The sequence below is a fragment of the Protopterus annectens genome, chromosome 3.part0 (genome assembly GCF_019279795.1).
Source record: "Protopterus annectens isolate FY-2018-M chromosome 3.part0, PAN1.0, whole genome shotgun sequence".
NCBI classification, from domain to species: Eukaryota; Metazoa; Chordata; order Ceratodontiformes; family Protopteridae; genus Protopterus; species Protopterus annectens.
In genome coordinates this window covers 1,364,635,461-1,364,657,023 of record NC_056731.1, presented here as the reverse complement: position 1 = coordinate 1,364,657,023, position 21,563 = coordinate 1,364,635,461, and the positions used below count along the sequence as shown (strand labels likewise).

Below are 21,563 nucleotides of genomic sequence, written 5' to 3'. Positions count from 1 at the left end.
TCCTTGGACGGCTCTTGTTTGGCATCTACTTCTCAAAGTACAGGCCAACACTAAGGGACTCTGGCTAACAAAATTCGGAGATGACTGCAAACAGAGAGCCATTATTGAATCCCCAAATGATGTGGATATTCTACAAAAGGGCCTTACAAAAACATGCTTGGTGCCAGTGCCATGGGCTCAAGCTTAATGCCAAGAAATGTATAGTTATCCCCTTTGGGAAAAACCATGTACCCATGAATTACCACATAGGTGGCAGTACACTAAACACCAAAATTGTGATGAGAGACTTAGGGACACAGGTGGACAGTGGTCTCACCTTCGATAACCACATCGCCACAACAGTCAGAAAATCCTATTATGTGGCACACCTCATCACTAAGGGCTTTTCTTCCAGAAAAAAGGAGGTCATTGTCCCATTGTACTCATTTCTCAGACCCATTATGGTGTGTAATGCCCCATTTGGTATGTACCTCACAAGACTTCTGCAACAGCTGAAAAGGCCGCAGAAGTACCTCACTAAAAGAATCACAGGCCTAAAGAAACTCCATCTATACCCTGTGGCATATCGTCTACTCAGAGGCGATCTCTGCCTAACATACAAGGCCATGTCAAACCCTGAGCTGTTGGACATGCTCCACTTAAAGAAATCCTAATCCCTCAGAGCCCACGGTCCAGGGCTCTAAACCTTATCACAATGAGCAAAATGTACTGGAGGGATAGGTTCCTGACCCAATGACTCCCCATACTCTGGAATAGACTGCCCATACATGTCAAGCAGAGTGCCTCCTTGGTCCTCTTCAAAAGAAACCTTGATTGGATGGGAGATAGGAAATTCACCCCGGGGATCATGTCATTCGCTCTGCTAGACAGGGGTCCAGGGAAGTAAATATTGTGGGAAGAAATATCCAGGGAATTATTATGGCTAGGCTTGTATAGGCCCTAGGGCCGATAGCCTAGCACCAACCTATGAACGTATAAGAAGGCTTGGAAAATGGACACATTTTAATTTCATTGGACAGGAATCTTCATGAATGCTTTTTCACCCTTTCCACTGATTTCCATGATCATTCTAAAGAATCAGGACTCTATGAAAATCATTGTAGTGTCTCCCTTCTGACTCAGGCAGCAGTGGTTATCCCTTCTTCTGGAAATGGCCAAAGGCATTTACCACAAACTTCCTCACAGACTAGACCTACTCATTTAAAACGGGGGTGGGGATATTTGATGCACCCCAACTTGATACAACTTCAGTTAACTGCCTCATTGATATAGTTTTAATACTTTTTAGGCATCTATTTTCTGAGGCTGTGCAGCAGGTATTAAGAGACAAGAAAACCTGCTATTAGGAAATTGTTAATTAGTAAATGAAAAATATTTTCTAGTTGTGCCAGTATAAGACTCCATAGCCTTTTAAGGCTAGTATTTCTTTCTTTCTTCACTATTTCAGAGTTGTTATCCTCTGAACCTTGACAGAGGATAAGAAATGCCATTTGTCAGCTAATTCAGCATGTCTGCCCGTGGATCCTCATCTTGCTCCATTTGAACCAGATCATCAGGTTAACTGAGATTCTTAATATAGAAAACAGGTTTGCTGATTGCCCTGACTTTTTGCAAGAGAAGTATCTTAGTTGCAAGTCTAATGGTAGGCCAACCTTACCCCATTTTCCATAACGATAAGGTTTTATGTAGAACTAATCCTTCCTATATGCCTAAAGTGGTATCCGCATTTACTTTGAGCCAAGTTTTCCATCTTTCCAGAACCTAAAAATGAAGGTGAGAGTATTTTCCATACTCTGGATGTTCACAGACATCTGTGTTTTCTTGACAGGGCATCCAAACAATGATGTGTGGATAGACTGAAAGCCCCGTCACTGTACTGTGTATCGTATAGGCTGCTGAGAGTCGACTTGTGCCTGGCCTACAGGGCAGTGTCTGACCCTGCCCTGATAAGCTGCACATCCACAAGGCAAATGCCAAGAGTCGCTCATTCTTGGGGTCTCAACCTAGCCTGTGACAATAACAGAACATGCTGGAGAGAGAGAGATCTCCCAGAGATTACCTCTTCTCTGAAATAAACTTCCAGTTCACATGAAGCAGAGATCCTCACTGACCTTATTTAAACGCAGTCTGGACAAATGGATGGGAGACTGCAAATTCACCCTGAGGGTGGCACCCATGTTCCTCACAGGCAGGCATAGTCTGTTTATCATAGACACGCTCTACGAATTACACCCATCTAACCAACTGTCTTAATATGGCTAGGCTTGTAAAGGCTCTAGGGCCACTAGTCTTGTAACCTCCTATGACAGAAACAAAACTTTCAGAAACCCTAATCAATTATGAAGGTAAGAAAAAAAGCAAACTTGTATCAACACAGACTTCTGTCAAATGTTGAGCTCATGCTATTATCTTTTGTTATACCCACCACAATAAAGCGATTACAGACAGGGTCAAGGCCTACTTTACCAGGGCCCTGACTTCATCTGTGGCTTTTTGGAAAGTGGTGTGTTCTAGAAGCAACAACTTGGTCACCTGTGTGTAACTTTACAAAGCACTATAAATTAGATTTGTTCTCCACTTCTAGATCGGGCTTTGCTGGGATCATTCTCCAGGGGTGCCTTTCTACTAAGCTGCAGTAGCTAAGGCTATGATGGCATTGACAAAATGAGCATAGTACAGTTGTGTGGGTAATACGGGAACAGTAGATATGCAGGTGATCACTTCTTCAGTTGCCCGTCCTTTACTTTAGTATGCTTTTGTTGCCAGGCTGAGATTTTTTTTTTCTGATTTTCTTAACATTGACCCAGCCCTGATTGAGCTGGTAAGGGTTTGACTGTGTGGAAGATGCCATTGCGCTTTGGAAGCTGGCCATCTGTTAACATCGTCCATATAGCTAAGGCTACTGCAGCAGTGAACATTCAAACATCTACTACTCTGGTAAGTGTACTTGCACAATTGTACTTTCTGATTTTCCTGCACTTATAATGTGATCATTTTTTTACATTTTGTTAGATACTTGTATTCTTTTTATTTGTGCTTTTCTGTTATGCAGAAATACTTTGTACATTTGACTTTCTGGAAAATTATTAAAAATTACTTCAAAGAGGACTTGGTCATTATTAAGCTTTATTACTTTTCTCTACTTCCCAGTCTCGAAGAAGTCTTTGTGAAGAGACCTTGTTAAAAATTAAAGGAGTTATCAGCTTTACTTTCCAGATGGCTTTGAAAAGGTGCATTGTTCGAATAAGATCTGATTTAAAAGCGGAGGTAAGTAGATAACATAGTGGTATTTGATTACAGACTATTATTAAAATACTGGCTTTATATATTTTTTTTTTCTTTAAGGCTCTTGGGACAGCAATCGCATCAACTAAAGTTCTGAAAGCACAACAGGTTTTAAAAGACGAAAGTGGAGATGAGGTAAGATGGCCCAGCTATTCCTTGGGAGTCGTAAGTATATTGGCCTTCACTGAATACATTTAGAAGATAAGAAATACTTGTATCTGTAATTGCGGTTATCAAACTGTAGACAGAACCAAAATAAAACTGAATCAGCTGATTTTTTTATTTTACTGACAAAACTTTTGGCCATCAGTTTACAGCTACTTATAGTACTTCAGACTTATTTAGCTATATGGAGTTGAATGGAAAAATCATTCTTTAGATTTAGCATATTTTTTGGAGTTGCTTGTTTCTTCATTTGAGGTATTTATGACGACATACTTAACATTTCCTGCAGGTTCATTTATCATAAACCTAGATTATTTAAGTGTTAGGAAGTATAAATGTACCGCATACTGTGATGACTGTGGTTTCTTCAGTGGAGTGGTCTTGGTCAAAAATCCACTTCCTTCATCTAGACAAGACTTGAGAAACCTATGACAGATGCATAACATCTGCTGTCCTTTAAATGTTCTTCCTTTTTAAGTGCCACTCATTGTCTTGGAAAATCCAGATAACAGGGGCTGTTCAGCAGGAGTAATATCCCCCCAAAAGTCATTTGTATATTAATTGGATTAGTTGGTTAACCTATTATCATAGCCATTTTTTATAACCTGTTCTTGTCCTTCACCACTTTGTTACAGTCCATGTATGCAGACTGCATTGCGAAGAGCACTTATTTCTCTGCTGTTTAAATCATTGATGGTAGTGTAAAGGACAGTTTATAGTATTTGCGTTTTATTGCAACCAGATTTTCACTGTTGCCAAATTGGCATCACTCACTACAAAGGACAGCATAAAACACTGTAAGGTGGTGTTCCACGTCCTTGCTGGTGGTTAAGAAGTCGGGATTACCTTCAGGAACACATAATATTGATAAAGGCATCTTCCCGTTCTTGCATTACAGAAGCGCGCTTGAATTGCCACAGATGCTGTGTGAGTGATGAATGCAATATTTGGACCGTGAGGAACGAATCCTTCAGTGAAGGAAAACACAAACAGGAAATATGGTTTGGGGAACTACTACTTTTGTAGAAATGTGTACACATTGTTGCAGACAGCCATTGCAATGTGAAAGTTGCCAAAAGTAATGCTTTTAAAAAGTGAGTGTGGATGAGGTTGACAGCTGATTGTGGTTTCGTTTTTGAAGGAAGAAGTTGGCAGTACTGATTTTGTTTGGTTGTGTGATACTTGCATGTTCGGACAAAGCCAGATAGTACTTCAGTGATTATTGATTTCACTGCTGCTGCAACGATGTTGATTGCTCTTTGCATGTTTTTGTCTATGTGCTGCGAATCTCTCAGCAAGTACAGTTAGTACTGGTTCCAAACAGGTTTTTTCTGGGAAAGCTACCTGTCATGGTACATGTTAAAGTAAGCAAAATACTGTGGTGCACGACTCACACCAAAATAATGACACAGCTTTGATGGGCAAATTTAATTATAGCAGTTTTTTGACCGCATTTGCTGGCAGGAAAAAAGGAATGTTTAGCTGGTAGAGTTGCAATAACCGACATGTTGGCAGTACACTACATAAACAGCAACCGAATGTTTACATTTTGTTGATAACACTCCAGAAAACAGCTTGTACTATTAAAGAAAACTTACATGTAACATTTTAACATTAAGGAACATATTTCACGATCGGGAACCAACTGGTATTACCATGAAAAATCTGGTTGTGATAATACACAAGTACCCAGTTTTTTTTCTCTGCTCTTGAAATCATTGACATAGTGTAAAGGAATGGCTAGATTTTTCTTTTCTTCCAAGTAGCACATGTTTTCTTTCTGGAAATGTCAACTTCCAGGTACAGATGCTCATTTTGTGTTGATAGCAGAGGTGCTTTGTATTCAGCAACAGTGACAGGGAGGAAACTTCTTATAGAAAGAGTGGGAAGGTCCCTTTTGACAGCTAACTGGTCGATTAGAGTTTTGCCTGAGATTCTACTTGGACAATTGGCAAAGGGGCCTTTTGTTTCCTACAGGTGAGCCTGTGTTATCCATTGCCTCTCAAGCTTCTGAAATATGAGTATCATGTTTATATTCTGCTGCGATCTATTTTTACAGTACAGATAGTATCCATGCAGTACAATGTGCACAGCAAGGTTAGAGTAATGCAACAATAGGGTAAGTATAGATAAGCATCCAGTATGAGAAATTCTTTACATTATTTTGCAGATTGAACTTGAAAAAAGCTTTTGTATTATGGAGATGTTATGCACACTATATTCAAGAGAGTCAAATCTTAAGGTAAGTGTGATGTACAGTTGGAGGTATATAGAGCGTAAGAAAGTTTAGACAGTGACAGAATATGGAGTGCTTTGATAATGTGGCCAAGGGCACAATTTTGGTATTTGGCAAGTTTCAGAATGAGTTTACAAGTGTATCCAGAACACTGGATATTATATTTCTTTGAGATAGGAGGGAATAGATTCCCATAGATTGGGTCAGAGAACAGAGAAGCAATGATCCATATAGTGAAGCTTGGCTTTTGGGGTAAGTAGTAAAGGAGATTAATGGTCATGATTCCGGAATTTGTAGGCTGAGGGTGTTTTATTAGTTTTGTTGTAAAAGGGAAGAATGTTTGGTTGTATGTTAGATTGAATAGTTATGAGCCTAATAGGAAGCCGGTTCTTTGCTTGACTGAGAGTCTCTCTGCTTTTTCTAGGGTTTTGTGTTGGTGTTCATGCTTATGGATGAGTGAGAATGATGACACCTGCAGATTGCATTGGTGATTGTATGTGTGTGGGCATTTGTCTTTTAGTAGCACTATTTGGAAGTCATACTAGAGTGGAGAGAGTGGGATGCCTTTACTTGTATCTGATCTTGGATGCTTTGATTAGAAATGGATACAGTTTGTTGACTCAAAATGGTAGTGAATTAACCTTTTTTTTTTTTTCCTGATTTTGTTGAGATGAGCAGTAAAGCTGAGAGACTGGCCTAGCGGTAGACCCATTTATTTGAAAGTGCTAGTGTTTTCTAAGGCAGTGCTGTTATGGTCAAATATTTGTGGCTGAGAATGAGTTTTGTGGAGTTTTATTTGGCACCAAAAACATGGTTTAAAAAAAGCAATGTCCAGAGCATAGTATTATATTATGCATCCTTGGTGGTCAGATCAATTTAGTTGTCAAGGTGTGTGGCAACTTAAAGGTAAGTGTTGTTCACCCTCAGGACTGGGAGTCTGATCTTATAATTAGGTCATCCAGCCTGAGGAATAGGCTTAATGTGTTGCCCCTTTTCTTAGATGTTCCTCTTCATGTCTGTTCTGCCGACCTCAGTGTCATGGGTTAGACCCTCTTGTCTTGCTGGAGGCTGAGAGTGGATGTGAACTGATCTTGCACCTTGTTGGTTTCTGATTCCCCATTTGTGATTTCTTGGATTTCCTCCCTGTTTGGATATGCTTGTCCGTTTTGCTTTCTAGCCACTGCCCTCGTCTCCTAGCTTTGGGTAACCTTGATGGAGTTCTTTAGGAGTGGTTAGATTATGCTGGAAGGCCTCTGTCGTGTTTATCTTTCACATTTTGTGTTCTGAGCTGTTTTTTCAGAAGATACTTGATGCCTTCTGTGAGGTCTTTTGGTGTTATGACTTTGCAATTTATCCAAAGGTAGTCTCTGTTCTTGCCAGCCCTGCCTCTTGTCAATGCGTGGTTCTCCAACAGTGGACATAATGGTTAGTGTCTTTCACCCCTTAAGGGGGGGGGGAGGTGCAACTACTGTCTCAGTATAGCTTCTCCTGTAGCTAGCAGACTGTTCTTATTGTCTTGAGGTGTTGGTAATTTCCCTTTACCCGTAATGTGGACGCATTTGAATTCTTTGAGTTAATGGGTAATGTTCTTCATTCCACATTGCTGCAGTCCTAACTATTGGGTAGTCTGCTGTCCAGTCGGCCCGAATACCAAAGTATATGGCTGACGTCGGTCAGGGCGCATTAGACTGACGTCAGTACGTCAGGGTACTAATGCGCATGACCGACGTCATATCCTCAGTCTTTTTTGCCGCATGGTCCGATGCAGAAGCAATTTTGCGAGTGCAGGTTGGCGTTCTGAAAGTTTCTGAAGTCAGAGTTTCAGACCGAATCAAAGTTGGCTAAGTACCCCGTTGGGGAATATTTTGGTTTTTTCTTGCCCCAGTATTTAACCGGATGTCAGAAAAAGTGAATAACTGTATTTCTTGTGGGAAACAGATACCTCATAGGGATTACCATACTTTGTGTATACCTTGTTTAGGGCCTGAGCACGACGTTGTTGGATGCCGCTCTTGTGCTAGATTTAACAAACGCACTATTAAGAGAAGGTTAGTCTGTGCCAGGTTAGTGTTTGGGAAGCGTTGTAATTATAAAATGCCGTCGGATGCTCCGGCCCGGCTTCGCTAAAAGCAAAGATAAAGCAGCAAAGCCTAGGGTGGAGGAACCGACAGTCCCAGACGTCGGTTCTTTGGAAGGCTCAGTGGAGCCGGAGGTTTTGCCAGGTGTCTCTTTGGAGTCTCAGGGAGAGACTTTACTGTTACAGGATGTATCCTCTCAGGAAGTAGGCCAGGCTGAGGGGGCTTCTCAGGTGGCTGTTCTTCCCTCTCTTCCTAAAGTGGTTAGAGCCTCCCTTCAGTTTCCAAGGCTTCTTTGAGGGCAGGCCAAGTTTAGCTTCTGTGGGGTTTCTCCTAGTGCTTCAGGATCTTTGCCTAAGAAACATATGCTTAAAATGGCAGAGGATTTGATTACTATGATTAGGGGTTCTATGCCCCCTCCTGATAAGAGGCCTAGGGTGGAACCTGAGTTTGAGAGTTTTGAGCAATGCTCGAGGCTTGAGTCTTCGGCTGAAGACTTGCAGGAGTACCCTCCTTATTCTGATTCTGATGTGGATGATTCTACTCCTTCTGCTTCTCCTCCTGAGGATTTTTCATTTTCAGAGACTCTGCATTCCATGAGGGAGCATTTTAAATGGGAAGGTCAAGATTTCTCCGATTCCAGGAAAAGGCTTAGGGAATTCTTGTTTTTACCCCAGCATAGGCCTTTAGCTATACCTCCTGTTTTGAATGTGGTGGAAGATGTGTTTGCAGAGGCTTCCTGAATCCTGATTCTTTGCCTCCTGCCCCAGTTAAACCGGATAGGTATTATAGGGTGCCTGAAGCTCATAAGTATCTTTTTAAGAGTCCTAGGGCAGACCCAGAAACTGTCTCTCAGGGGCCTAAAGGGGTGAAGGCCTCAGTTGTTAAAAATCCTGTCCCTCCTGATAAAGAGGCAAGGGCTTTGGATAGATGGGGAAAGAAAGTGTATACTTCTTCCACTTTAGCCATGAGGGCGTTGAATTGTCAGTTTCACATGTTAAAATATCAGAATTATCTTCTTTCACAGTTGAAATCTAAGGTGGATGCTCTGGCTGAAGGTATTGAGTGTAAAGAGTTGCAGGATTTAGTTCATGTGTCTGAAAAGGTGGGTAAACATTCCTTGCAGTGTGGTTTTGATGCTGTGCAGGCCTCCTCCAGGGTGGCTGCCACTGGTTCTGTTCTTCGTAGGCACGCCTGGCTGAGAGATCAGAATTTAGCTGAGCATGTTAAGACAAGGATTTTGGATGCTCCTTTACAGTCTGATGTGTTGTTTGGTTCGCCTGTGGAAGCAGTTTTGAAGAAAATGGAGGACAAGGCTAAGTCTCTGCAAAATGTTAAAGATTTTTTGCAGGTGCAGCCTCCGAAGTTTAGTAGAAATTGGCCTACTAAGGGATGGACTTATCCTGCTTATGATTCCCAGTCTAGGGGTAGGTCTAGACGTGGTAGGGGCAGAGCTCAGGGTTCTTTTAGGCCTAGGACAGGGAGTTCCCCTGCTCAGACTTCTGGTGAGGGCAGGGGTCAGTCCTTTCGTAAGCAGACCCAATGACCTGCCTTTTCAGCTGCCAGTACGTTCTCGCCTGGCAGCACCTTTGGGAGGAAGGCTGTCTCTTTTCAAAGAAAATTGGGATTTAATTACCCAAGACAGATGGGTTCTGGATATTATTCACCACGGTTACAGGTTTTATTTCCATACCTTGCCTCCTTTCAAAGGCATGCCAGACATTCCTCCTCTTCAAAGAACAGAGGCTCACAAGCAAATTTCTCTGTTGCTCCAAATAGGGGCCATTCAGTCAGTTCCTGTGCCGGAAAGGGGCCTAGGATTTTATTCTCGCCTGTTCCTAGTACCAAAGAAGGGGAACACGTGGAGACCAATTCTGGATTTATCTATCCTCAACACTTATCTGGACATTCCCAAGTTCAAAATGTTGACGTTACAACAGCTTTTACCTCTGCTGGGCAAAGATCACTGGATGGTAACTTTAGATCTCAAGGAAGCTTACCTTCATGTGCCAATAAGACTAAGTTGCAGGAAGTATCTGCGTTTCGAGCTGGAAATTCTCATTATCAGTTCTCTGCATTGCCCTTTGGCTTATCTACTGCCCAGAGTATTCACAAAGGTTCTGGCTCCAGTGATAGCTTACTTCAGGCTAAAAGGAATCCAAATCTATCCTTACTTGGACGACTGCCTGATTCTGGCTCAAGAAAAGAAGATCTTCTACAGCATCTGGAATATGTCATAGCAGTGCTAAGATGCCTAGGGTATTCTGTGAACGAAATAAAGTCCAGTCTAGTACCCTCTCAAGACATGTGCTTTCTGGGTGTGAGACTGAATACAGCAGCCCAGATGGCCTTTTAACCCCGGACAAACAAAAGAATCTTTCCAGTTACTTCCATCATCTATCTCTTCAGTCCGGGCTGACTGCAAGGACAGTCCTTCAAGCCTTAGGGTTCATGGCATCTTGTATTCTGGTGCTTCCCAATGCCAAACTGCATATGAGGAAGCTACAATGGTATCTCAAAAATCTGTGGACACAGCACTGCCAGGATTTGGACACTGTCATTCAAATAATACCTTGCATTCAAAAGGAATTTTTGTGGTGGGCTCAGGAATGTCACCTAAACAAGGGACTCTCTGTGACCCGGCCAGAGGCAAGTCAGATTCTAACGACAGATGCCTCAGATATTGCTTGGGAGCTCATCTAAATGGAAAGTGGATACAAGACAAGTGGCCTGCCAGACTACAGCATCTACATATCAACATGAAAGAGATGTTAGCAGTTCAGTTTGCATTAATTGCTTTCAAGGAGTTACTTCTTCCAGGGCAGGTGTTGATTCTAACAGACAACACAACTGTCATGTGGTACATCAACAAACAAGGGGAACACATTCTTACCCATTGTGCAGACAAGCAATGATTTTATGGGAGACTGCGCTCAGTCTGCAACTAACTCTTCAGGCAAGGTTTCTGCCGAGCACAGAACTCCTTAGCAGATGTATTAAGCAGACAAATCATGGATCCCCACGAGTGGAAACTGGATCTTCATGTATTTCAAAAATTGACAGTGTCATGGGGAACTCCAGACATAGATCTGTTCGCTTCTCCACTAAACCACCAGCTGCCAAAGTTTTGCACGAAGGATTTCATCACACAGCTTGGAAAGTGGATGCTCTTTCTTTCAGTTGGAAAAATCTTCATGTGTATGCCTTTCCACCTCTGCCTCTTCTTCCAAAGGTGCTTCTAAAGGTCAGACAAGACAAGCCAAGGATGATTTTAATAGCTCCAGATTGGCCTCGGCAGCACTGGTACCCATTACTGAGGAGTCTGGTAAGGAAGCCTCCATGGCCTTTACCCTTGATTCCACACCTGTTGTCTCAGAGGGACGGTCATCTGCTCAATGTCAAGCTTCACTCTCTACATCTAACAGCCTGGCATATTCTGTTTTGAAAGACAGCAGGTCTCAGCTTCCTCAACAAGTTTTAAATGTGATTATGGAAGCCAGAAGACCTAGTACAAGGAAAGTGTACGCAGAAAAATGGAAGAGATTTTTGTTTTGGAGTGCAGCAAACAATTTGGAGATTACTGAGCCAAATTTGAGTGTGGCCCTTCAATATCTTACTGAGTTACTGGACAAAGGTTTGTCTTTCTCTTCCATTAAGATTCATGCTGCAGCAATTTCAGCTCACTATGATTGTGACCCACCATTGTTTTCGCATCCTTTGTTCAAGCAATTTCTTAGAGGGGCAAAGAATATAAGACCCCCACGTAGAGCTCCTACTCCTGCTTGGGATCTCAATTTTGTGTTGGAGAAACTTACTCTACAACCTTTGAGCCTCGGCTAGTGCTGAATTGAAATACTAGTCATGGAAGACTGCTTTTTTGTTGGCCATTACTTCTGCAAGAAGGGTTTCTGAGTTGCAGGCCCTTATGGCAGTGGAGCCTTTATTGATTTTTCATAAGGATAGGGTATCTTTACGCACTAATCCTTCCTTTATGCCTAAGGTGGTTTCTAGTGTGGCTTTAAACCAAACTATTCATTTGCCTACCTTTTATGCAGATCCCCAAAATAAAGGGGAAAAGATTTTGCACACTTTAGATGTACACAGGCTATTGCGTTATTATTTGAGCAGGACTAAGGATTTTAGGCAGTCTCAGCAGTTGTTTGTTTCTTTTGCTTTGAGTTCAAAGGGCAAGCCTGTGTCAAAACAAACTATTTCTAGGTGGATTGGGTGTTGCATTACTTTTTGTTATTCCCATCATGGCAAGGAGATTCCAGCTGGGATTAGGCCTCATTCCACTAGGGCTACTGCCACTTCCACAGCATTTCTAAGGGGTGGCAACTAAGGATATTTTGGAGGCAGCTACTTGGAGTTCAGTGCATACTTTCTCTAAGCATTATCACCTTCCTCTCTACTCTAAGTCTAGGGCTGGTTTTGCCACAGCTATTTTGCAAGGCATGTTGTCAGTTCCTGCTTCCTTATGATTTGCCAGCCTCCCTTACCTCTGCTTTGGGATTCTACCCAATAGTTAGGACTGCAGCAATGTGGAATGAAGAACATAGTACAGTTTTGTACCTACCATAAATGTAGATGTTCGAGGATCCACATTGCTGCAGTCCAATTTACCCTCCCTCCTTCCCCTCTGTGTTTAGGGGTGGTTGTGTAGGTGAGGTTATATTCTGCTGATTGTGTATATATTGTATATATATTTTTTGGTGCAGGTGTTTTGGGAGGTTTTGGTTTTTGGCCTTATCTTTTCAGGGTCTTCTGACATCTGGGGCAAGAAAAGACTGAGGATATGACGTCGGTCATGCGCATTAGTACCCTGACGTACTGACGTCAGTCTAATGCGCCCTGACCGACGTCAGCCATATACTTTGGTATTCGGGCCGACTGGACAGCGGACTACCCAATAGTTAGGACTGCAGCAATGTGGATCCTCGAACATCTACATTTATGGTAGGTACAAAACTGTACTTTTTGCATTATGACCCAGGCTGTAATTTTGTCCAGTTCTCCTGGAGTAGCTGTCTACAGTGCTTAAAAGGCCTGCCCTTGATGAGCATGACCACTGATGTCATTAAAGTCCACAGTGCTCCCTTCCCAGGAAGCCGTTGTGATCTGCATCCGAGGAGTTGGGTGTTCTAGGTACGTGCTCTGCAGTAGTTTATCCTTCTGGATCACCTTATTATCTGTCTTGTGTCATTTCGCGTGAGTGGTTGTACTAGAGATTCAGCTCAACTACAGAACCCATCAGGAAAAGTCGATAATATTAGAGATAATAGATTTATTATTCCTTTATTAGGTAATCTGTGAAGATGGGGCCCTTGATAGGTAAGGGCTGTCCTCTGTCCCCCTTTTTGTAGATAGTGTACATGTTCAACAAACACACTGCCTTACTGGCATTTGGGTAGTAGTACTTTCTACCCTCTGCCGGAACTCTGCTAAAGCTCAAAGTCTCTCCCACTTGCCTGACGGAGTGTGATGGGCCAACCACCTGGCTGTATAGGGGACTGCCTTACAAACAAACCCACAGACAGGAGCATTCCAATTTTCTAGAGCCATAGTAAGAGAATCTCTTAGAAGACTGCTGTTTACTCTGAATCTCTTCAGCTGCTGAGCTCAGAGAATAAACCCTTTGGGTTTTTTTATTTCCTCCCTCTGCCTTTTCTCCACTCAGTACTTGAATGGTGCATTCTGCTGCTTTGACTGCTTTTTCTGATTGGAAAATTGTATGTGCTTGGGGTTTTACTTTACCTGCAGAATAAGGCTTATGCTGTTTATTGTAAGATTCATTTGAAAGATTTGACAGTAAAACTTGGTTATTTTGCAGTTTTTTTTTCCTTTGGGGTTATGATTATTTCAGGTGATTGAGGCAAGTTTATAGCATTTCAAACTTTTTTTTTCTTTAAAGCACAATGTTCCCACCATTTTGTATGTTAAACATTTCTGACAAGAATTTTATTGAGTTTATGCCTTAATTCTTTTATAAGGCTGTTTTATGCTGTTTCTAATCATTTGGGGCTCAAACTAGCTTTTTTATTAAAACTGGAGGACTTTTGTGACGTGTTCTGTGCTTCCAGATACTCCACTCCTAGCTTTGATCCTATTCTTGAACCTTCTCTCAAGAGGTCCAAATGATCGGATCTGAGTTCATTGGATCCAAAGACTAAACTCTCGGATCAGACATCTGCTGACCACTGATTCACATAATCTGATTGGATACATTTAGAGCTGAAGAAGCTCCCTAGGACCCAATATGCCTCATGTCTAGACACAGTTCCTTCCTGTCTTCCCTCACCGTTCCTAGAGAGACGCCATCATTCTAAAATGCCTTCAGTAGCCTATTCTCTTTCTTCCAGGAGTCTGATAGAAGCAGATGTGGTTAGAATGATTAGGAAATTTCTGTTGATACAAATTCAGATGGGAGATATCCCTGCTCCTACCCAGTCTGGTCCGGAGACCTTCACCAGTACTCCTCCACCTGTCATAGATCCGACCTTTGGCTTTGGAGCTCCTGGATGTAAGATTTCCAGAACAGTGTGTTGGATCCAAAGATTGTTGTATCCAAAGATTATTGTAACTTCTGTTCTGATACCTTCACTGAGTGAACTGGATCCAAGTGTGGTGGAGACCGATGACTCTCAGAGCTGTAATGCAGTTGTTGGAGCCAAGTTGTTGTAGTCGACATCAAGGTGGTTGGAGCCATCTCTGCCCTTCAGAGCCTCTACTTTTGACAACACGGCTCCTACCTCTACCTCAGGTAGGCTGCTTTAAGGTCAAAAGGAGCTGACTGTCCAGAAGCATGTCTTCTTGGCACTCTTGATGACCTTCTCCCCAGGGCATTCTGATTTTGAGGTAGTGGAGAGAGTGTTCTCTGTGTGTTGAGGAAGCACGACCCCCCCCCCTTCCAATCCATATTCTGTGTTGTATGTCTTTCTGCCTGAGGCCTCAACACTGTACTCCACAGTAACAGCCAGCCCAAAGTCTCCAGACTACCCAGCAGGGTATACTCCTGTATTCTGCTACTTCTCCGGGACCTCCCACCGAAGTCCCTAAGAAAAGAAGGTTTAAGAGGAGGCACTTAGACTCTCCTCAAGAGTCGGTCACACTAGATACTGATTTTGCTGAGGGGGAAGGGTTCCCAAAATCACCACCTGATGTCTCCTTTGGAGACCTTCTGGAGATTCTCAATCAAAGGGGTAGTTGGTCTACTGATAACCCTTCCCTAAAGAAATCTGTATTCCTGGAAGGCGTTGGATATGGCCAAGCCACCTCCTAAGTGACTCCGCCCACCGATGAGCTCATTGATTTGATCTCTGGACAGGTGTGAAAGGAATAGACTCTGAGCTGATCCCCCAAAAGACCAGACAGGAGCAAAGGAATACTAGAAGATGCTATGGTCATAGCAGTGACCACAATGAAGGAACTTTTAAAAGAAAGAGTTCATCTGTCTGTCCCCCTAACGGGGAGTCCAAGGGGTTGGACAGATTTGGGAAGTGTGTATATGCTTCTGTGACTTGCACTCGGGTCACAAATTTATTTTGCACACTTCCCAGACTTCAGAGGGTTTTTTATTAAAGAACTGTCCAAATCTCTCTCTGGGACCATCACTTCTAAGGCAGAGACCTCTCTTGCCTCAGAATTGGCTACCCTACAGTCCATTTCAAATTCATCCATGAAGCTTTTTTCACATGCACCTGAAGGCACTTCAAGGATAGTGACTTCAGGCATTTCCATTAGGAGATGTGCTTGGATGTGCTTGTGTGATTTCACAGAAACCTTAAAGTCCTCCTTCGTCAGTGCTCCCTTTGACAGAAGTTTTTCGTTTGGCCCCAGAGTTTAACACATTATCCAGGTGTGATCAAGATGGTAAGACCCTGTCTGAAGTGGGCATGTTTTTTGACTCCTCATAACACCTTTTCTAGGAATCAGCGAGGTGCAAGAAAAATCTGACTCAAGACATCTCTGGGTGCTTTCTGTGACACGTGGAGAGAGTTCCCCTGTGTGAACTAATGGGAGACACCACCCATGTGGCAGAGGAGGCCCGCAGAATCAAGGATCTTGGGACACTTTCTCTTACAAATTCTACAAGAACTGAAAGGAGGCTCAATTGTTCATCTCTGGAGGCAGTGGGGGGTAGTCTATCCCTGCACCAGAGAGCCTGGCTAGATATTGCAAAAGCTACATGGGTGCAGAGGATTATTTCCAGAGGTTATATAATACCCCCCCCCCCCCCACAGCAAGGAACAAAATACCCAATGTTAAACCCATTCAGAGAAAAGCATCAGTACTAGAAGTAAGAAAGCTGCTAGAAAAAAGTCATTCAGGAGGTTCTTCCAGATCAGGAGGGGTCCGGAACTTACTCAAGATTCTTTAGCGTCAAAGTAAAAAGGGGACTGGAGAAAAATTTTTGATCTCTGCAATCTGAACAAATCAATTTAGTACACAGTTACAAATAGTCACAGTTCAGTCTATTTTGCCTTTTCTGCACAAGGGTGACTGGATGTGCTCAGTAGATCTTCAGAATGTGTACTATCAAATACTAATTAACTGACGATCCAGAAAGAGACATACCCTTCTAGCTGGGAGCCAGTCATTACCAGTTCAGAGCTCTCACCACAGCCCCTAGGGTGTTTACCAAATGCATGGCAGTAGTAGTCGCTCAGTTGAGACTGCAGGGATTGAGTGTTTCGCCCCCATTGGTCCCTGGGTTTAAAGATGTCTTAAGAGAGCTTGCAGTTCGCCATTGTTGAATGAGTCTTTCCTAAAAAAAAGTGTTTAAGAAATTCAGGGAGTCCCTGACCATTCCTGGATTCATGCCCCTTTTTCTGTAGACCCTAATTCTGTGTCTCCAGCAGCCTTCTCCAGTAAAAACTGTGCAGTGATGAAATTCAGTCCCTCAAGATAAAAAAAGCAAGTGACTAGAATTTCAGTGAAGGAAGCTGGCACAGTGCAGAACAATAGCTTTTAAGATGTTTGATTACCCATGTTATATGTGGACGTTTGTCAAGGTGTATGTTGCAGTGATATCTCTGGAGCAGAAAGGCTATGTTGTTGTTGTTTGTCTTTTGGCTTTTCCCGGTAAGGGGTCGCCACAGCGGAACTCCGGTCCGCTAATGATTGGCAGTAGATTTTTTTTTACAAAATGCCAAGGTGCCAGCTCGACACTCAACCTTCAACGAAGGCATGCCCATTTATGCATGCATGTCTTTCGAACGCTACCCAACAGTGGGGAGGACATGTGGACTGCACACAGAAGGCACTCCCAAGCCCAGCCGAGAATCGAACGGGAGAACCTCTTGCTCTGAGGTAACAACGCTACCGCCGTACCACCGCGGGTTTCTCAAGTGTCTAAATATGCTTTAAAGGGTGCCTTGGTGGGGGGCTGATACGGTTTCAAGAAATGCAGCAGCATCAGTTGGGGTAAGGAGGTGTGCTTGTTTGCACAATTAAGACTTTTCTGAGCAGTTAAAAATGAGATTTTGAATGCTCCACTGGATGCTGATTGTATGTTTGGTACAGCAGCAAGTCAGATCTTTAAACACTGGGGCGAGAGAGGTAAATTGATGTAAGGGGTGTCTGTTTCATATTCACAATTTTCTTTAAAAAAAAAATTGTTGGTCCAACAAACAGAAGTCCCAGACAAACAAAAAACAAGCCACCTAAAGGAAATGGCACAAAGCAAACTCTGTCAGACCTGACAAGATAGGTTCATTTCCCAAAAAGGATAGCCACCCTCCCCAGCCTATGACTGTTGAGGCAATGTGCTCCTTATTCCTGAGTTTTCTTCTGTGTTCGCTGTAGTGAAAGTTAGCTCTGAACAAGTTGGCCTGACCATTGTTTTTGACAAATGGGTGCTCAACATTGTTGGCATAGGTTACAGATGGCAGGAAAGGAACATCCATCTCCATTTGAGGGTTCCCCGTTAACTGCTGGACCAGACTTTATTTTGTCCTTTACTCCAGCACATTCTGGATGCAGAGGTCATAGAGCTAGTCACTCCTTTGGAGAGAGTGAAATATTTCTACTCCAAAGTTTTACTGGTCCCCAAAAAAGAGCCGTTGTGGAGACTGGTATTTGACCTATGCTTTGTGAATACTTTTGTTATAGGTGCTTTGTGAATACTTTTGTTATAGTCAAGATATTCACCCTGCAGTCGGTGCTTCCTCTTCTGCCAGACTCCTGCTTCATTGAGACCCTGGAATTGAAGGATGCACATCATCATTTCCCCATTGCTTATTTCTTCAGGAGCTATCTGAGGTTTTTCTGGTTTGCATTTTCAGTTCTTTGCTTTGCCCTTTGGGCCATGCACTGCGACTTGAGTCTGTGAAATGCCTTGCTGCTGTAGTAGCCCACTGGTAGATTCCTGACATTTACATTAACAGCTTTATCTGTGGATTTTTTGTGTACCTAGGTGTTTGGAATCACTAGTGAAGTTCTCAAGCTTACTCTTCCATGTAGGGTTCAAGTTGAACCTTCTGAAGTCTTGCCTGACACCCTCACAAAACTTGTCTTCCTGGGATGATTAATTGACATGGACAGAAGAATGGCCTTTCTTTCTGAAAACAAGGTCTTGTCCTACCAAATAGTGTTTCAAGAATTCTGCAGGAGAAAAGTTGCTGTAACAAGATTATTAGTAAAAAATCTAGTACTGATGTCCATGATTCTCCTGATACCACTGGACCATCCCCACATGAAGATTCAGTGGTGTGTATGAAATTGCTGGACCCAGCACCTACATTCCCTGGAATCCCAGTTGCTGTTACTGCCATTTTTCAGACAAGAGTTACAGTGGTGGTGAACACAGCTGAGCATCAGTCCAGGACTTCCCTTCTTTCCACTGGTTCCAAAGCTAGATGTTCACACAGATTCATCTGACTTTGCTTTCGGGAGCTGTGTCAGGAGAAGTGCAAGTGCAGGCCACTTGGAGTTCTACGAATGCATGGAAGCACATCAGTATGAAGGAAGTATTGGCGAGCATCTACACCTTGAAAGTCCTTCACCACTTATGGACTCTAGATCCTCCTCTTGTGATTATGAATACCACCACAGTGATGTGTTACCTCAATAAACAAGGGGGTACAAGGTTATATCCTCTGATGGTTAGCAATGATGACCTGGGAGTTAGCTTTACAGAATTATTCATCTCTTCAGACATCATAATCTTGTCAGAGTAAAATGTTGTGGTAGGCAGACTAAGCGGGTCCTGGTGAACCTGGACAAGTGGCACCTCAAGGAAGTGGTGGTCCAGTAGCTAATTCAGATGTAGGGAACACCTTAAATAGATCTGTTCTCCTGTGAAAACAGCTGTAGAAATTCTGTTCCAGACATTCGGTCAGCAGTGCTTACAGGACAGACACATTCTCGTTCCTTGGACAGCAATGCTTCTGTGTGCATTTCCACCCTTGCCTCCGATTCACAAGGTACTTGTGGAGATCCAGAGAAATGCCAGAGATTGTTGTGGTGTTAAAGGTGGCCAGAAAACATGCTGAGGTTTTCTAAGTGGTGCCTAAGCAGGAACAGAAGGTTCCTTGAGGTTAACATCCCTCTGGTTTTGAAATGTTTGTGAGAGCTACTTCAGAATGCCTTATTGCTTGAATTTATTACGGTACAGTCAGTGGCCATCTCAGCATTTCTGCCAGTGGATTTGTACTTTCTGTATGCTGCTGGTGAATCTAAGGTAAATCTGAGTTGCATTCACTGTTCGAAGACACATCTGGTTAAAAATGTTTTTCTTTGATGCTAAAGTGGTAAATAGTGAGTGTGATATTACTAAAGATGTTGCCATTGTCATTCCTGCAGCTAACTAGAGAATTATGGGAATATTTGGTTTGTTTACACAGCTGTGTACTACTACAATTGCAAGCATTCTTAGGCCCTTTGAACGTGTCAAAAGTCTTTTCTTTAAAACATGTTGACAACTTCAACAATAGTAACTCCAAAACCAACATCCAAAATGATAAATGAGCTGCTGGACTCCCACAGAGAATTCCAGCAAGGTTGAAAGATTGTTACATGTTGCCTTTCCCTCTCTTCATGAAGCTGCCAGACTACATAGGTGAAGGAGGCTTTAATGGGTAATAGTCTAGCAACTGGTTACTTTAGGCATATTAGTTCTGCGGCTCTATTTCAAAGGCTGTACAGCAGAGTTTATACAAACCACATTCATTTCCTCAAACTGCATTAAATTAAGTGGCTAGTTTGGAATACATTACTTTGTTCAACACAAATGTCATTGAAATGAGATTAGATTTAAGGGATTTTCATTTACATTGAAACTGCTCCAGTGTTGATAGAAAACTGAGGGGGGGGGGGGGGTAAGGGGAAACTTTTACCCCAAGATTGCATGATGGAGGTGGTAGAGGATTTGAACCCCAGACACAATTTTTGTATTGTTACTGTTATGTATGGTCTATTTTTTTAGTTTTTTTAACCATGATTGCACTGTTTTATGGTTTACTGGTAATTCCTTTTTTAGAATTACCATGAATCCAGAAAGCACTTAATCTGGTTCCAGTTATTGCAAAAGTAAGCAGTTCATTTGTTTTCCAAACATCAGAAAGGGGATAGAACTCTATGTTTACTTATGTCTATGGTACGGTATAACAAATGGAAACCCTTTTGGACTTTAAGCCAATATGTAGTAGCGGAAAATTTCATTACTTCCTTTTTAAATCAGTAAGATTGGATCTCTCTGATGGCTGGCAGAATGCTATCCTGTTCACTCTGCATATAGAACATGAAGGTACCTGAATTTTCATGTGGTGCATTTATGTTTTATAGCTCTGCCAAGTAGGCTTTCTGCAGCCTGGAATTTTTGTCACCTGTTTGTATGGTCTAAAGAAATGCAACATTCTCATCAGATATACCCATATTTGAATAAGATAGTCTTGCTTTTCATGTAGCTACAACAGCCCAGTCCTCCAAGCAAGTGGAATTGCACTGTAACAAGTTCACTTGTGCATTTGACACCATAGGATGCAGTTGTTAAAGGGCATTGTTAAACTCTGGAGCTGCCTAGCTATTTTTCTCAGTCAACATAATTTCCTGAAGTAGCAGTCTTGATGCTTCATGATGCATCCATCTAATCATTTTGAAACCATCTCATCATCTTCATTGAGATGCGAGAGGTTTGTGGTCAAGTATCCTTAAACGGTTAAAAAAAAGAGAGGAAAAGTGCTGGAAAATAAAACCAATAAACAGTCCACCAGCAGTCTAGAAATATGCAGCCACAATATGGGATAAAATAACTTTAATCACACAAAAAGAAACCATAAATGCTTTTAAGTTTCACCACATTTTTGTCTATACTAAGAATTCTTCAGATGCAACTAAAATCAATTAAAACACCAGTTTAAATACCCTTTCCCCACAATTCCTCAGATTAAATAATTCAATTATCTAATTATTTGAACAAATAAAATTCATTAAACTACATTACTAAAGATACTCTTAGCTTTTAAAATGCACGAGAGCTTGAAAAATATGGCAACCTCATAAAACAAAAAGCATTAAGAAGCCTATTTAAAAAAATCTAAAACAGTAAATATTTCCTTCCATAACTTTAACCTTTTAAAAAACTTAAATATCCACATCCAGTGGCTAAAAACATTTATTGCATTCTAAAATGTAAAAAATTTAAAAATGTACAATTTTAAGAATCATAAAAATGTAAAAAAAAATCTAGGGGTGTTAAAAGATGTAATAAAGAGAACAGGTAAAAAAAAACAGATTTATAAATACTGTAACTATAATAAAGAATAATATATGTGTGTTTAAAGTAAATTTTAAAAGCCTTTTCA

The 21,563-nt window shown here is 42.0% G+C and overlaps 1 protein-coding gene across 2 annotated transcripts in view; it reads left to right on the top strand.

Moving 5' to 3' along the window:
• Positions 1-21,563, top strand: part of ARMC1 (armadillo repeat containing 1) — a 767,982-nt gene that overhangs the window by 703,719 nt on the left and 42,700 nt on the right. For both annotated transcript variants that reach the window (XM_044065455.1, XM_044065454.1), the window contains exons 5-6: positions 3,151-3,267; positions 3,346-3,420. In XM_044065455.1, the coding sequence (XP_043921390.1) occupies positions 3,151-3,267; positions 3,346-3,420 (192 nt within the window). The remainder of the gene's footprint in view (positions 1-3,150; positions 3,268-3,345; positions 3,421-21,563) is intronic.